We start from the raw sequence: 17,387 nt of genomic DNA, 5'->3' as shown, positions 1-17,387 counted from the left end.
GCGCGTGTTGGCAAATTAAAGGAAAAAAAAAAAAAAAAAAGTATTTCGGTGGCGTGTACGTCCGGGTATCAAACACAAACATTTTCTTTATTTTTATAAACCGTTCACACCCCCACATACCACACACCCGTACCTTGTTGAATTTTGCGAGTGGTCACAATCTCGGTATTTATACTAACAATACCAAATCTTGCCCTACTATAGGGTAATTGTGTATACGTCACTGCAACCTTTTTTTTACGTCTACATCTACGTGTTATTTACGTCCGCTTAGAAAACTGGCCACAATATTTTTTTATTTTTTTTTCATTTTTCATTTTTCATTTTTAAATTATTATCGCATGTTATTCGATTGACTCATTAATAATAATAATAATAATAATAAATTTTCCTTTCCTTTTTTTTTTTTTTCCTTTCTTTTTCATCTCTCAGCGGAAAGCAAATTTTCACAAAAAAAAAATATTTTTCTAGTTCCTATTCAATTTCTATTTCTTTTCTTCCTTTTTTCTTTTTTTTTTTCTTCCTTTCTTTTACAGTTATCAAACCCCCAAGAAAAGGAAAAATATATATAGTAAGACAAAACAAGATACAATAAATATTTTTGTTACTTCCTTTCCTTACCAGAAAACAAATATGTCTGATTCAACCGCTTCTGAGTTTGCTGCTGCAGAAAAAAAAGAAACTGTTACTCCCGTTTCCAATGAACCCGTTATTCTAGGTGAAGATGGAAAACCATTAAGCAAAAAAGCTTTAAAAAAGTTGGCTAAAGAACAAGAGAAATTGAAGAAAAAGCAAGAACGTGCCAAACAATTGGAAGAGGAAAAAAAACAACGTGAATTGCAAGACGCATTGAGCGATTATGCTAAGGAAAATTATGGCAAATCTCCATTGATCCAATCAACTACCAAATCAGGTTTAAAAAGATGGAAGTTTTCTGAATTGAAAGAAGGAGCCAATGCTCCTGGTGTCCACGATGGCCAAGAAATTGTTTTTAGAGCTAGAGTTCAAACCACCCGTCAGCAAGGTTCTACTCTAACATTTTTAACTTTTAGACAGCAACAAGAATTAATCCAAGGTTTAGTCAAAGTCGATAAAACCAACGTTTCCAAACAAATGGTTAAATGGTGTGCCAATATTAATGGAGAAAGTATTGTTGTAGTTCACGGTCTAGTTAAGAAAGTTAGTGGTGAGCCAATTAAATCCTGTACCATCCAAGATTTAGAAATTCATATTTCCAAAATTTTTACCATCAGTGAGACTCCAGAAAAGTTGCCTATTTTAATTGAGGATGCTTCTAGATCTGAAGAAGAAGCTGAGAAATTGGGATTGCCTGTGGTTAATTTAGATACAAGATTGGATGCCCGTGTTATTGATTTAAGAACAGTTACTAATCAAGCTATTTTTAGGATTCAAAGTGGTGTTTGCAAGTTGTTTAGAGAGTTTTTGGACAATAAAGGTTTTATTGAGATTCACACACCTAAGTTATTAGCAGCCGCTAGTGAAGGTGGTGCCAATGTTTTTGAAGTTGGCTATTTTAATAGAAAAGCTTATTTGGCTCAGTCACCACAGTTTTATAAACAACAATGTATTGCAGCTGATTACGAAAAAGTTTATGAAGTTTCTCCTGTTTTTAGAGCTGAAAATTCAAACACACATCGTCATATGACTGAATTTACTGGATTGGATTTAGAAATGGCTATTGAAGAACATTACGATGAAGTTATTGATACTTTGATGGAATTATTTGTCTTCATTTTCAGTAATTTGAAAACGCGTTACGCCTCTGAAATTGAATTGGTTCGTAAACAATACCCAATGGAAGACTTTAAGTTACCTAAAGATGGCAAGATGGTTAGATTACACTACAAAGAAGCCATCAGATTATTGAGGGAAGAGGGTGGTAAGACCGATTTGGGTGATTACGAGGATTTAAATACAGAATGTGAAAAATTATTGGGTAAGATTGTTAGAGAGAAATATGATACTGATTTCTATGTTTTGGACAAATTTCCATTGGCTATCAGACCATTTTACACTATGCCCGATCCAGAGGACTCTCATTATTCTAACTCTTATGATTTCTTTATGAGAGGTGAGGAAATTTTAAGTGGTGCACAAAGAATTCATGATCCAGAATTATTAAGGAAAAGAATGGAAGCTCATGGCGTTTCACCAGATTCCCCAGGTGCTAAAGATTATGTAGAAAGTTTTACTTATGGATGTCCAGCTCATGGTGGGGGTGGTATTGGTTTGGAAAGAGTTGTTATGTTTTACTTGGATTTGAAAAACATCAGAAGAGCCTCTATGTTCCCAAGAGATCCAAAAAGATTAAGACCATAGATGTTATTTATAGTTCAGTGAAGTTATTGTTATTTTTTAATATAAATAAATAAATAAGTATATATATATATATATATATATGTATATAATATGATTATTTTCAAGTGTTAACAGCAAATTCTATTTTAGTTACCGAATCTTTTACCCACTTTCTCGTTATTGGGAGCATTGGGAGAGTTTTCATCACTAGGAAGTCCTAGATGTTTCCAATCATCTGTATCCATCAAGTCATTATTCATCCTACATTTTAGATAGTTTTTGGCTAACAACCTACAATTGTGTGCATTCTCACCTTTTGTAATCTTTATGCACTTTAAATAATCTTGCATTTCTTTGGTACATTCACCAAAATGATCCAAGGGGAAAGAGCCTCTTTCTGGTGGTGTTGGTGATAATGCCTGTAGTTTATTACCAGGGTTAGCGGACATGTATATAAATAAGGATTAGATTTTTATCAATGGTTTTTATGTATGAACGAGGGGAAACTGAAACGAAAAGAATGGGGAAAAGAGATTCAACAAGGATGTATATGTTGTATTTGCTGATATAGAAGTTGAAATAATTCACATGGTTTCCGAGTGTGTGTTTGTGGGGAAAGGAAACAGACAAAAGAAAAGATAATTGGAGGATACGTACAAAGTGATAACGAAGGTATATAACACGGATTATTTTTATATGTTAATAGCAATAGAAAATAATAATAGAAAAATAAGTTTAACTTCCACGTGGATTTCTGTACTTTACTTATTAAATTGATATTTTTTATGTTTTAATTTTTTTATTGATTTTGCTACTAAAATTAAAATTAAAAAAATATATAAATAAATAAACAATACAGAAAGAACTGGGCCTCCCCTTGTCCACAGAAACACCCGCAGTCCAAACAATGTGTAAGATAATCAAAAATAAAAGGCCTTGTTAACCCATCCCTTAAAATTATTAATTATTAATCTTTATCTTTTTTTGCCATTAATTAAACCAATCTTTTAAATCAATCAAATCTTTAACCTTATATCTATATATAAATAAGAGAAAGAAATTTTTAGGAAAAAAAGGAAAGAAAAAAAAAAAGAAAAAAACTTTTTTCTTGATTACAAAGAAACTTTGTTCATAACTCAAGGGGAAAAAAAAAAAAAAAAAAAAAAAAAAAACCAGTAAATAAATAAGAGGAGAAAAAGTTTAAGACACCATAACAAACACATTCATTATGATGGTTTCCAACACAACAAGGGTGCAGCAGCTTAATAACAATACTAACAACAGCAATGATAACAATAATAGTATTAGCACTTCTAATGATACTATTTTCATGGAAGATTCAGACAGTGTTAGTACCAATAGTGAACTAGGAACAAGAAGAAGGAGAAGAAGGAGAAGAAGAAGAGATCTTGATATAAACAATGATGTTACTGTTTCTACAACTTCCAGTGTGCCTGGAACCATGGATAATAACAATTTTATAACTCATTTATTAAATAAACAGTCTACTCTGTTATCTACAAACTTTTCACTAGATGATACCCATAATTCTGGCATTGAAATTGATAATAAAAATGATAACAATGACTGTATAGAATCAGATGATGACATTATATTCATTAAAGAAGAAAAGGTTAAGAATCAACAAGATTCTGTTGTGTCACTGAAAAAGGAGCATTCTATTGATGCCCTTACTACCACAAAAGACACCCAGCATAACCACCAAAATTATCTGTTGGTACATGAAGATGATACTTCTGATATTATGGGAGTAACCGGCGCAACCGATAAAAAGCAAAGAACTGTCTCTATACCACAATTACCACATGCTAAATTACAGTACCAACCGCCTGCTTCCCTGTTACTTTCAAATAATAGCAATGCTGGCAACTGTGCCACTAGTACTTTTCATAAAAGGTATTTAAATTCGCAACACAGTAATGATTTTTTGGGTGATGGCACAAATTTTAACGGTAGTGCTATAATAGATTACGATGAGGATGGAAATGAACTGTTTAATACGGAAACAAGGGGTAACGGAGGAGTTGAAGAAGAGGAAAATGATGTTGATAATATTAGCCCCAACGATGAGACAAAAAATTATGGCGACAACAACATCGTCGATGCTAATAATTTGATGATGAACATGCTTAATTCCAGTACTACCGTCACAAACAACAATAAATACAACTATTATGATTACTATAACTACAGTAATAGGATTAATAACAACAACATTCCTGGTGATGACCACATCAACTATGGTTTTGATGATGAAGATATAGACGATGGGTCGCATTCTACAACTTTAAAAAGAAATAGGAGAGTTTCTATAAGAGTTATTGAAGATAACACAAGTTATAGTCCTCCTGGTGGCAATTTTTTGTTTGATCAAAGAAAAAAATTAAAAGTTTTCAATCACAATAATGCAAAGATGTCGCACACTTTATTTCGCACCAATAATAATGCCAAAATAAGATTTGATACTGACGAAAAGGATGGCCATTATATTTTTTATCCTAATTCTATTATTTGTGGAGGTAGATATTTAACTAAGGATATTTTAGGAAAAGGCACTTTTGGTAAAGTAATTAAGTGTGTTGATCTACAGCATCAACAACAACAACAAATGGAGGCTAATAATAATGGTAGTAACAATAATAGTACTACCAAATACTGTGCCTTAAAAATCATTAAGGCTATAGATAGATATAGAGAAGCAGCCAAAACAGAACTACGCATACTAATTACGATATACAAGAACGACCGGTTTGGGGAGTATCAATGTCTATTGCTACGTGATTTTTTTGATTACAAAAATCACATTATTATAGTTTCAGATCTAGCTGGTAAATCTGTGTATGATTTCATGAGCAGTAATGGGGTTGGTAGATTTTGTGGTTCCCATGTTCAAGCAATGGCTAGACAAATTATTAGGAGTACTTGTTTTTTACATGATTTGAATATAGTGCATACTGACATTAAACCGGAAAATACTTTACTAGTCGATGATAAACATTATTGGGAGGTACAGTTACCTAATCCAGTGGTTAAAAAATTAAGTAAGCGTAGGTTCGAGGCTAGTTTGGGTAAAAGAAAGATTTTATATAATCCTGAAATCAAAATCATTGATTTTGGTAGTGCCGTATTCAATAACGAGTTTCATCCAGATGTAGTTAGCACCAGACATTATAGAGCACCTGAGATTATTTTGGGGTTAGGCTGGTCCTTCCCATGTGATATTTGGAGTATAGCCTGTGTTTTAGTGGAATTGGTGACTGGTGAATCGCTTTATCCCATACACGAAAATGTTGAGCATTTGGCTATGATGCAAAGAATACATGGCACAAAGATACCTTCTAAGTTGATTTCCAAAATGATATTTAATTTAGAACATGAAAATGAGTTGAGATATGCCATACCGTCCAGAATCATTAAAAAAGAATTATTGCCTTACTTTTTTAAACTGAATAATTTCAATAGAAAGGTCGGTACTGATGAGCATGAAGCTGAGTATTGTTTCCAATGGCCCAAAAGGAACAGCAGAAAGGTTTTGTTAACCCCAAGGGACTCTATTAAAAGAGTGATGGATAATTGCGACCGTTTAGATATTTGGTTGAGCAAGAAAATTGGAAGGGATTATCCATGGATTATTTTGTGTAATATGGAAATGGACATAGAAACAAATTGGAAGCTTATTTTAAAAAACATGGATACAGATAACGCTTCTTGCAGTGAATTAAATTATGGGGCTATTCCAAGTAACACTGCTTTCAATAATAATCAGAACGCATATTACTACGATAATAATAAGCCTGATAGAGACGTATTTGAATTTTGGTACTATTTCGTAGACTTATTGATTAATATGTTCGAATTTGATCCGGAAAAGAGATTAACCGCAAAGCAAGCTTTAGAACATAAGTGGTTTGATATGGGTATTATAGATGAGGGTATCTTGAATTATCAAAGTGCTGGCGTCGTGAGCAGCCACACTCTGTAATTTTATTTTAATTTTTTTTTTTTTTTTTTTATTTTTTTATTTATTTTTTATGGTTAAGAAGTTTGTATAAGGTGTGTATATGTTGTAGGATATTGGTTTTACTATATGGTTTTTTTTTTTTATTATTATCTATTTTATTATATTGTAATGGGCTTTTTTTTCTTTTTTCCTTGCCTGTGAGAGGTTTGAATTTAAGTGTATAATAAAGCATATTTTTTTTTTTTTTGCAATAATAGCAATAATAGGAGAGGGGATCTGAACTTTGATTTATATTTATATTTTTCTTTCCTTTTTGTATGATTTAAGGTAATTTGTAAAATATTATTTTGCTTTACTTTTTAAGATTGTCATTTACACCAATTAATGGGTAAAAAAAAAAAAAGAAAAAAAAAGAAAAAAAAAAAAAAAAAACCCCATATGTCAAATACAATAACATAGATATATAGCTATATTAATAATAATTTTGATAACTTTTAAAAAAAAATTTAACCCTATTTATGCATAAGTTCTTGAAAGAATAAAAACAAATTTTGATCTAAAAACCTACAAGAACTTTAAGCATATTTCCCAATCCTAACTAATATATTTTTATCCATTCCTTTAAAACATAACAAAATAAAAAATGAAGAGTAAATAATAATTGATATAACCTTTAAAAAAAAAAAAAAGAAAAAAAACAAAAAATTGAAACTGCTTTCATTTATATTTATGTATGTTTCTTCTTGTCTTTCTTACTTTTTTCTTTTCTTTTTCTTTTTTTGTTTTTCCTGTTGAAGTTAATAAAGCCAGTACCCCTCTAGAAAACATCAATCAAAGGAGTTAATTAAAGAATCAATGTAATGTTTTGCCGAATGAACATTTTTGGAAACTTGGTCATTGAGATCATGTAAACTATCTCCTAAATTATTAGTATTCGTTTTACAGAAATCAAAGGTTTTGTGAGCACCATTACTAATACCATTCTTGATGGTAGAATAGCAGTTATCTAAATTCACTGGATCAAACATTCTAGTAAATCTTTGGTAAAGTACCCTTGGATCTAATTGTCGAGGGTTAGGCAAGGGAATAGAAACAGGTATCAATAAAGGTGGCAACTTTTCACCATCGGTGGTAACACAACTATCAATATCAGTGCTCACCAATGGGTTTTTGCCACTACCAGCAATGGCACCAGAATTAATTGTAGGATAACCATAAAAAATTAATTTATCACTGATATAATCCCATTTACAATAAACAATAGCACTACAAATAAACAAAGCGGAAAGTGCATAAGCAACTTTTTTTAAAAATGGCACAGAGACTGTTAAACTAATTAAACTCTCATTATTCTCTGCATTATTATCTGAACCGGCATTAACAGTGCTATGGGTAGGACCGCTATAAGTAATTCTAATATATCTGTTATTTGTAGAGTTTTCAATCCATGTTAAAAGTATTTGTTTTATGTTATACATATATTTAGTAATAACTTTGGTGCACTTCATAATAGAGTTCTTGCCTAGACAGTTGATAATCTCAGCTAAAGTGAAACATTTGTTCTTTTTTATGTTGCTGTCGTCATCTTCATCAAGAACTTCGCTAGCATCAGAACTTAAAGATAGAATATCATCATCACAACTACCGTTTGCAGCAGGTGTATGGATAGTACGTTGTCTAATGGAAAAGTCATCGCTATTACTATTATTATTATCTGAGCTGGCAGTAATGTCGCCAGTATTGGATTCGTTATTTTTATTACCAGAGTTACCTAAAAACAAACTAATAATTTGCCATGATTCGTTATTTTTAGGAGTGTTAGAAGAGCTAGTAGGAGAGTTAGTGGGATTAAGGATTTCACCAGTTTCCCCAGTAATATCTTCTTTTTCTTCTCTTTCAGAAAAGATCTTGTTTGTACTATTAGTCTTTTCGTTACCGACTTGCATTATGAAGGGGTTACTTTTTTCTTTCTTTTTTTTTTTTTGTTTTTCTTTTTTTGACTTTAACTTTTCTTACTTTATATTAGTTGTAACGACAATACGAAACTGATGGAAAGTTAAAGTTAAAGTAAAAGAATTAGAATGCTTAAACATCTAAGATAAATAACAATAATAATATAAGTCTAAGGGGCCATGCAAAAAGTAAGGGGGCGGCATGTACCATTTTATCAACTAAATAAATAAATATAAAAAATATATAAAAAAAAGCGATAAGATAAAAATGATAATAAAAATAGAAATAAAAATAAAATTTAATTACAATGTTGCTTGTGCAAGGTCCAAACTTGTCCAAAAAATACTTTTCCTGTTTTTCTTTTTTTTTTTTTTTTTCTTTTTTGAACTCTTCAAGTTTCTATACAATCTGTTAATCTAATAACAGTCTATTCTTTATTAAACTTACAAGTATGGTGAAATCTAAAACAGAAAAGTTAACTCGGTACAAAAACACCTTGTAACAATAATAAATATCTATTCTTGTTCTTATTTACTTTGTTCATTTAACATCGAACTTAATAGATCTATAGTACTCAAATTCTTATTTCCAAGCCCACTTTCTTTAGTGACATTGTCATTATCAATTTTATTCGGCACCGCTTGATGATAGTATCGATTACCTATTGAGAAAACCTCTATCTCATTAGTTACAGAAGTGGGCTGTCCCCTTTTATCAATAACATTGATTTTACCATTTCCAGTACTAGTGGTGGTATCGCTGCTACTACTTGTGATATTTTCGCTTGTGTTGGCAACAATATTATTAGACAATTTGCACGCTTCAGGCAACTTCATTAATATATCAGGTGGTATATCTACCTCGTCAGGCTTGTCACTGGCAACAAATGCCGCAGAGATGTTATTACTGCATTGCTGTTGTTTGGAAAGCTGCGGCTGTAAATATAAAGTACTTGATGATAAAGTTGATCCATCATCATTATTTTTCAAGGTAGATGCTTCAGGACTTCCCAGCTTTCTAACAGTTTTGTTGTCTATTTTTACTACTGATGTTTTATCAGTGGAAATATTTTTCGGAGGCACAATATCTTCCTGATTTACAAGACTTTTCTTTCTTTGACGACCAACTTGAATGACCAAATCCTGCTCTCTATAATCATCATCATCATCATCTTTTCCTATATTATTTGCATCACTACTCATACTACGAATATCCTGAAGATCATTCTCAAATATAACTTGTGGTATTTGAAAATTAGGAACACTGTTGTTACCGTTACCTTGAAGTGTTTGAAATGAAACACACGAGTGTTGTTCATGTGGTGTTATAAGTCTACTAATTGATAACTTGCTATTGTGTGTGGAATCCAATCCAAACTCAAAGGGCAAAGATTCTGCATCTTCCGAATCATATGAAAAGGAACGGTTTTGGGGAGAATCGGGTGAATTGATATCATTATTATTATTATTATTATTATTATTATTATTATTATTATTATTATTATTGCCAATATATTCAAAATTGTTATGCAAAGTAGTATAAGTATTACTGTTGTTATTGTTTCCAATATCTCGTGAATTAAACGATGAAGAATTTAAAACGGATGATGAAACCAGGGAAGATGTGTTTACATTTGATTCTGAAACATATGACGATGACAATGATGATGACGATGACAAAGACGATGACGAAGAGTGCGTTCCAGCGCTTGTAGTAGTGGTAGTTAACGTAGTTGTAGTCCTTGTACTCGACGTTGATGCTGATGATGATCCATACCTATCATTCCATGAAAATGCGCTATTATTATGATTAGTACTGTAATTGTGGTCTCTAGGGGCAGTAATAGGAATAGAGGTATTGGATGCCGTATCATTTGCGATGACCCTATTACTGTTGCTTTTATCAGGAGGAGTGATGGCATTACTGGTTCTGGAAGGTATGTTCCATCTTTGCTGAGCCAGCGCATGAAATGGTTTTCTTGTGCTGTTATTGTTGTTTGTAGCGGCCATATTGGAGATGCTAGGTACATTATTTAATATTGTAGTTCTTGGGGTATTATTGGAGCCCTCATTACTATTTGTATTTCGATTTTGAAAACATTTGAACTGAAAAGATTGTGAGTCGCTCGCATCTAAAATACTGGCTTTATTATAATTACTGCTACTACTACTGCTACCTTTATTGCTGTTGCAAATGTTAATAATGTCTCTGTCCTTTTTCTTTTTCTTCTTATTCTCACTCCTTCTCTTTTTAATATCATTTGCACCGTACGGATTACTCATACTACTATTCTTACTTATAGGAGGTCTTCTCGTAGTTGAATATCCCAAGTTAATAAAACTTGGATTTGTTCTTGTGGCATAATTATCAATATAAAAACTATCAAGTGAGGCAAAGGATGAATTTACAGGCAATGCAACTTTGCTACCTACGTTATCATGATTAGTATTATGACTGCCATTAGCAATTGTAAGGTTCTGCTCGTTTATTTCTAGTTCTGATACAGGTAAAGAAAAGTCATTAAATTTTTTTAAGCTATGGTTATCACTAATAATGATTGGGTCACATGCATTATTATCATTTTGGAAATTTTCACGTTCTTGAACTGATAAACCTTTTAAAGTGAAAGGATGCTGTTTAATCTCTTTAAAACAAACCCTTTTATATGGATTTTTCGTCAATAGTTTAATTAGTAAGTCCTGTGCTTGGAAGTATTCCAATTCATCACACTCTTTCATTGTTGAAGCTGATGGGAAACTTAGTTGTTCATTTATTATCTTGTCAAAGAGTCCTAATTCATGCTGGCACACAAATGGTAACCGTCCAAATAATAAACAATATAAAGTAACTCCTAACGCCCAAATATCTAGGGGGAAAGATATAACAGTCTTGGGATCCCCTTCAAATTTGTCCACAGCCCCTTCTATTCCTAAACAAATTTCTGGTGAATAAAAACATGGGGTACCCGCGGTTTTACATAATTCTTCTTGGTTAGAGGAAGTTGTGGCCAAGGAAACACCAAAATCAGATATCTTCACCACGTTATCCGAACTTAATAGTAAGTTGGCTGGTTTAATATCTCTGTGTATAACGCCCATCGAGTGTAAATACTCTAATCCCAAAACCAAGTCTCTAAAAATTTGTCTTGCACGGTCACAAGATAATAATGGGGGTCCTTTAGCATTTATTTCTAATTGGTCACCGGGACACCATCTTATTTCACCTTTACTACAATATTCCAATATCAAGTAGATCTTCCTCGCTTCAGAATCGTCTAGAACTTCAAATAATTTTACTATATGTTTATGGTGTAATTTTTTCATGATAATAATCTCTCTCTTGGTATTACTGTCGAGATCACTATTAACATCTTTCTTTTTAAAATTGTTTTTATTCTTTGACGACAAAAATAGTTTATTTTTAGATCTGGGGCTCACTCTATCCAAAATTTTAACAGCTACTAATTCTTTGGTGATTAAATCTTTGCCTAGTTTAACTTTACCATGTTGACCACTCCCCAATTCTTTAATTATTTCGTAGTGGTTTAAAACTGTTATTTTCCTAACCGTATCATATTCTAGTAGAACTTTATTGGTTTCTTTGACCGGATAAAAAAGATGTTGCTGATGCAAAGGATTGTTTAATTGTTGTTGTCTTTGTTTTTCTAATAATAAATGCAATGAATCCATTGAAGATGACGACACAAACGATTTTGATGTTGTAGTTTTTAAATAGTCTTTAGTATTATTATCTTTATCGTTTTTATTTTTTGTGGGGAAAAAAGAGTCGTTGCCCTTCTTCTTTGACTGTGACTTGACTACATTAGTTTGTTGCTTTGGTATTGGTGTATCATTGTTTAAACTTAATTGGCTTAATTTCTGCTGAATATCGGGTGGTATATCCAGTACTTTAAGCTCATTGCTTTTTTTTTTTTTGTGATTATTATTACTGCTGCTGTTATTATCATTATCATTATTATTATTATTATTATTATTCATTGTATATTACCTAAATCAGAATGAATTTAAATATAGGTGTATATCTTTCTATCTGTTTTTATAAAATTGAGAAACTTTCATTAAATGATTATTTTTTCCAGTGTAGTTGTTGTAATCGTGGTAGTATAAAGGGGGGGGGAATGAAATTTTGATTTTTATTGTAATGCAAATATAGATATATATATGTGAGTTATTATATATTCAATTTGATTGTATTTAGAGTATATATACATATGTGTGTTTATGTATATATATATTTGAGTAACAGTTAATTTAATTATTATTTTATGTATTTATTTTATATTTAATTGTTTATGACAATAAAGAGATTGTTCCTAAAGATAAAGAAAAATGTGTTGTTTTCTAAAATAAAACAAAAAAAAAAAAAATAGCGTTCAAATACATAATTTTTTTTTTTTCATGAAAACAAAAAAAAAAAAAAAACTTTTTATTTTCATATCACGTTTTCCAAAGCCGATATTGTCCGAGGTTTCGGTATTCAGCACCAATGAACCCGGACATAAAAAGAAAAAAGAAAAAAAAGAAAAAAGAAAAAAAAAAAAGAAAAAGTTTTTTTTGTGTCACTCAAAAAGAAAAAAACTCGTAAATTTTACACAGAAACAAACTGTAATTAAAGTGGATTATGACTGGGAACCTTGGGAAAACTCATGGCTATGCTGTTTGGATCAGTATATGATGAATCATCGATAGAATTATCAGATTTACTAGTCATAATGCAATCGTTTTTATTTTGAGATTGCTGTTGTTCTCTGGTTAACGTTTTCATCAAACTTGTCAGTCTTTGATTGTACATGATTTTATTCAATTGATACTGTTTATTGTTGAGTTTCAAAGAATCAGATTTTAGTTTTAAGTTTTTATACTTGTTAATTAATTCTTGTTCTTCTGTCATCTTTTCACTGTCCTCTGACTTCTTTTCACTGTCTTTTTCCCTGTTTTCATCTTTCTCTTTCCCTTGATCCTTATCTTTAGTTTTGCTGCTGGTTTTATTGTTATTGTCATTATACAAATATTTGTTTATCCAGTTATCCCATGTCCCACTTTTATTGTTTTTATTAATACGCATTATTTGAGGTTCTAGTTCTTTTATTAATTCCAAAGTGTGATAGTATTCTTGAGAATATGCCGGCTTCATAAAACTGGGATTATCTATAAAATGTAAGTCACAACAGTAAAACCAATCCTTATATTGCTGCTGATAAAAATTTTCATTAAACATTACGGTAGATGTTGGTTTATAACATATTAAGCATGGCTCAGGTTTAGCCACTTTCCTTTTAACATAGATATCTGACGATTTATTCATAATTTCTGACGCTTTATAGAATAGATGTATATATGAAAACAATTTGTAGTTGTATTGTACAGCTAAACAGATATATTTTATACTTAGGGGCAAGTTATTTATATATATAACTTTTTTATTTTTTTAATTTTTTTTTTTTTTTTAAAAAAAAAAAATTTAATGTTTGATTTGAGACGTAGAAGGAAAAAAAAAATTAAAAAAAAAAAAAAACAAAGCTAAAACCAAAAGTTTGAATTGAAAATAAAAAAAGTTAAAAATAAAACGATTCTACAAAAAGTATACATTCAAAGTCTTCTTTTAGCTCTATCCCAGGCAGAATTGCCTTTTTTAATCATTTTCCTTCTGCTAGTAACATCATGTAAATTTCTCTTTTTATTAACGTTATTATTATTAAATATACTGAAATCTTCACCACCTATAATATTAACTTTGTCTCTAATTTGTTTTAATTTCTTTTGCCTCTTGTTAACTTTACTATTTAAATTTAATCTGGTAAAATTGTCTTCTTCATAGGCTTGTATTTTCTTATCTTTAGCACCAGCATTTGCACTTTTAATGCCACCACGCCCATGATCAAGAATATTAGTACCAATGGAAGCTTCCCATAACGGTTTATCATTAGTTTGGTTGATATATTCTTCCATAGCTTGCATTCTATTTTTACCGCTTCTATCTTTATGTTGATTTGGATTAAATCTGTCTTCAAAATTGGTAGATGATGGTGGTAAAACGGCACTAATTTTCGGTGGTTTATATATTTTCTGTTCATCTTCCTCTGTAGCATTATCTGAATTTGATTTTTTGTTAGAGCTGGCAACATTATGTGTATTTTTGGCTTTGCCTAGATCAACAATATTAGGTTTGTAATTCATCTCTTCATCATCACTATCGCTAGCGCTTTCATCTGATTCTTGCGATGACGCATGTGCGCCTAATTCTTCCATCTTGATAGAACGTTGTTTTGCCTGTTCATATTCTTTAGTTAGTCTATAATAAGCTCTAACCAATTTATCTAGTTGGTAGCCTATTTTCTTCTCTAGGGGTTTAATACCTCTTTCCAACACAACTCTTTGTTCAACAATATTAAAACGAAACTTGTCTTCCTCTTTTCTATCGGCATCATTATGAGTAGATTTAATGCTCAATTTTTCATACAAATATAGCAATAGATTATTTATATAAGATAGCATTGTTTCATTTTTCAAAGTTAATAATGAAACTTTTTCTAGTTCCATTTTATTAGTTGGTGTGGTATCAAAATTTAACATTTTTAATAATGGACCAATATTGTTATTATAAAACGAATTGTTAGAACTATCAGCAGATAGAACTTCAAAAGCTGTGGAGGTAGCTTTTAGTGATGCATTAATTGTTGTTAAAACGTCATTTAATTCTTGTATTGAATTAGTCATTGTTTATTTGGCAATTTATTTTTTGTTTTTTTTCTTTTTTTTTTATATCTTTTTGGTTTCTTGACAGAAGTAAATTTTATATTCAATTGATAAAAAGTAAAACGAAAAAAGAAATCAAAAAAAAAAAAAAAAAAAAATAGAAAATACAAAAAAGAAACGATATAGCATCATAAATATTGATATCCATGTTCATTTTCGCTGATGTGGACTACAAGCTTTTCGGATAGTGAATGAATTTATAAAAATTGTGTGTAATTTTTTAATTTTTTGCACGTTTCTTTTTATTTATTTATTTATTTATTTTTTTTCTTTTCTTTTCTTTTCTTTTTTCTCTCTCTTTCTCGCGCTTCGTGTGGTAAAATACTGATTACAATACTGCCACTATTACAACTAACTCATTTCTATTATAAATTACACCTATTTGATTGGTTATCTTATTAATTACCAAATTAAAGTTATATACATTGTTAAGCTAATTCCGAATAGTTTATCACTTGAAAGTATAATTACACATACAAATCAGAATATCCGTATATATCCTTTTACAGACAAGTAAAATGCCTCAAAACGAATATATTGAACAGCACATTAAACAAAATGGTCGTAGGTTAGATTATGAAGAACGTAAGCGTAAGAAAGAAGCTAGAGAGGTTCACAAAGTCAGTAAGAAAGCAAGAGAGTTAACTGGCTGGAAAGGTAAACAATTTGCCAAGCAAAGGTATAATGAAAAAGTTTCTATGAAAAAGAAAATTAAAGCACATGAACAAAGTAAAATTAAGGATACATCAGCTTCCCCTCTTACTGATGATGCTTTACCACATTATTTATTGGATAGAGAAAACAACAACACAGCTAAAGCTATAAGTAATAGTATTAAACAAAAGAGATTAGAAAAAGCTGATAAATTTCAAGTTCCATTGCCTAAAGTCAGAGGTATTAGTGAAGAAGAGATGTTTAAAGTGGTGAAAACTGGTAAGAGGAAATCCAAGTCTTGGAAGAGAATGATTACTAAACACACTTTTGTTGGAGAAGGATTTACTAGAAGACCTGTTAAGATGGAAAGAATTATTAGACCAACGGCCTTGAGACAAAAAAAGGCTAATGTTACGCATCCTGAATTGGGTGTAACAGTTTTCTTGCCTATATTGTCAGTTAAGAAAAACCCACAGTCCCCTTTATTTACACAATTAGGCGTTTTGACAAAGGGTACTATTATTGAAGTTAATGTTAGTGAATTAGGTATGGTTACCAGTGGTGGTAAGGTTGTTTGGGGTAAATATGCACAAATTACTAATGAACCAGACAGGGATGGTTGTGTTAATGCTGTTTTGTTGTTATGAGACGAGTTATATTGTATAATAGTATATTAATTTTTTGCGTTTGTTTATGTTTATATATTTACTTGCACGTGATGAAAAATTATTGTTTTCCGGGCATTTTTTGCGGCTTGTGTGAAATCTTGAAAAAAAAAGAAAAAAAAAAAAAAAGAAAAAAAAAAAAAAAGACCGATGGAAATAAGATCGGATGAGTGTGGAAATGTAATTTAGTGTTCTATTAACAAGAACTTCTTGTATTTGTAGCTTTGAGCTATATATAGCAAAGTTGAATAAAAGGAAATGTTGATATTATTTATTAAGATGAGGCGCAATAATAAAATACAAAACAATTATTATTTGTTTTGGTCGTATCTTATTAATTATTATTCATGGGCTTCTTTTGCCATAGAAAAATGGACAGTAACAACCACATGTTTTTATATACAGCTATTAATAACATTCATTTTATAATAAAGGACAACTCCTTTTTTTTTATTTTATATTTTATTTTTTATTTCCCTTTTTTTTATTTTATTTTATTTTTTCATTGCTTTCTTTTCTTAGCAAACTGATAAATATTTGTAAACCACAGAAACCAACAAAATTTTAAGCCAAAAATAAAAACTCTCGGATAAAGATAAAATTCTCGAACAAAAATCATGCTTTTTATCAAGGGGAAAAGTTTGAGTGAGATTATTTTGGTGGAATATGATTCGAACTCTCAATATATAAGCATATTCTAAGGGGAAGTTTGAGGGGCAAGTGAAGAGTAAGAGAATAAATGATTATATTATTAGTTCATTTTATACTTTGTTGTAATTTTCAATCTATTAACTTTAATTAAAAAGATTGAAATAAAATGCCCTTGTATTTTTTTTATTTTATTTGTTATTGTACGTTTTATATATATATAAATGATTACTCGGTCTATTTGTCTGGTCCTTCTGCCCGTCAATACCTTTTTGCCTTGCTAATCCGTTTCTATACCGCTCTGCCTACCTGACATTCTTACCTTGGATCTTTTCTGCCACGTACTAAAACAAATATAGATCAAGAACGTTGTTTTACCACTGTTGATTC

The 17,387-nt window shown here is 30.6% G+C and overlaps 8 protein-coding genes across 8 annotated transcripts; 3 read left to right on the top strand and 5 right to left on the bottom strand.

Annotated features, from left to right (window-relative positions):
* Positions 1-633: 633 nt before the first annotated feature.
* Positions 634-2,340, top strand: DPS1 (aspartate--tRNA ligase DPS1; the record flags this gene model as incomplete). The annotated part of the gene is made up of 1 exon (XM_046080335.1): positions 634-2,340. The coding sequence occupies one exon, from the start codon at positions 634-636 to the stop codon at positions 2,338-2,340; it is 1,707 nt and encodes a 568-aa protein (XP_045935591.1).
* A 125-nt stretch (positions 2,341-2,465) lies between these two features.
* On the bottom strand, positions 2,466-2,768 carry COX19 (Cox19p; the record flags this gene model as incomplete). The annotated part of the gene is made up of 1 exon (XM_046080334.1): positions 2,466-2,768. One exon carries the CDS (start codon positions 2,766-2,768, stop codon positions 2,466-2,468), a length of 303 nt encoding a protein of 100 aa, XP_045935590.1.
* A 779-nt stretch (positions 2,769-3,547) lies between these two features.
* KNS1 (serine/threonine protein kinase KNS1) lies at positions 3,548-6,322 on the top strand (the record flags this gene model as incomplete). The annotated part of the gene is made up of 1 exon (XM_046080333.1): positions 3,548-6,322. The coding sequence occupies one exon, from the start codon at positions 3,548-3,550 to the stop codon at positions 6,320-6,322; it is 2,775 nt and encodes a 924-aa protein (XP_045935589.1).
* An 806-nt stretch (positions 6,323-7,128) lies between these two features.
* SCDLUD_001424 (uncharacterized protein) lies at positions 7,129-8,247 on the bottom strand (the record flags this gene model as incomplete). Its single annotated transcript, XM_046076838.1, has 1 exon — positions 7,129-8,247. One exon carries the CDS (start codon positions 8,245-8,247, stop codon positions 7,129-7,131), a length of 1,119 nt encoding a protein of 372 aa, XP_045935588.1.
* A 534-nt stretch (positions 8,248-8,781) lies between these two features.
* On the bottom strand, positions 8,782-12,252 carry SAK1 (serine/threonine protein kinase SAK1; the record flags this gene model as incomplete). The annotated part of the gene is made up of 1 exon (XM_046080332.1): positions 8,782-12,252. The coding sequence occupies one exon, from the start codon at positions 12,250-12,252 to the stop codon at positions 8,782-8,784; it is 3,471 nt and encodes a 1,156-aa protein (XP_045935587.1).
* A 631-nt stretch (positions 12,253-12,883) lies between these two features.
* On the bottom strand, positions 12,884-13,579 carry VFA1 (Vfa1p; the record flags this gene model as incomplete). The annotated part of the gene is made up of 1 exon (XM_046080331.1): positions 12,884-13,579. The coding sequence occupies one exon, from the start codon at positions 13,577-13,579 to the stop codon at positions 12,884-12,886; it is 696 nt and encodes a 231-aa protein (XP_045935586.1).
* Positions 13,580-13,863: 284 nt separating this feature from the next.
* LCP5 (small subunit rRNA maturation protein LCP5) lies at positions 13,864-14,991 on the bottom strand (the record flags this gene model as incomplete). The annotated part of the gene is made up of 1 exon (XM_046080330.1): positions 13,864-14,991. One exon carries the CDS (start codon positions 14,989-14,991, stop codon positions 13,864-13,866), a length of 1,128 nt encoding a protein of 375 aa, XP_045935585.1.
* Positions 14,992-15,548: 557 nt separating this feature from the next.
* NSA2 (rRNA-processing protein NSA2) lies at positions 15,549-16,331 on the top strand (the record flags this gene model as incomplete). The annotated part of the gene is made up of 1 exon (XM_046080329.1): positions 15,549-16,331. One exon carries the CDS (start codon positions 15,549-15,551, stop codon positions 16,329-16,331), a length of 783 nt encoding a protein of 260 aa, XP_045935584.1.
* Between the last annotated feature and the right edge of the window lie 1,056 nt (positions 16,332-17,387).

This window comes from Saccharomycodes ludwigii, chromosome II (assembly GCF_020623625.1).
Source record: "Saccharomycodes ludwigii strain NBRC 1722 chromosome II, whole genome shotgun sequence".
Lineage (NCBI taxonomy): Eukaryota > Fungi > Ascomycota > Saccharomycetes > Saccharomycodales > Saccharomycodaceae > Saccharomycodes > Saccharomycodes ludwigii.
This window is presented reverse-complemented; position numbering and strand designations above follow the sequence as displayed.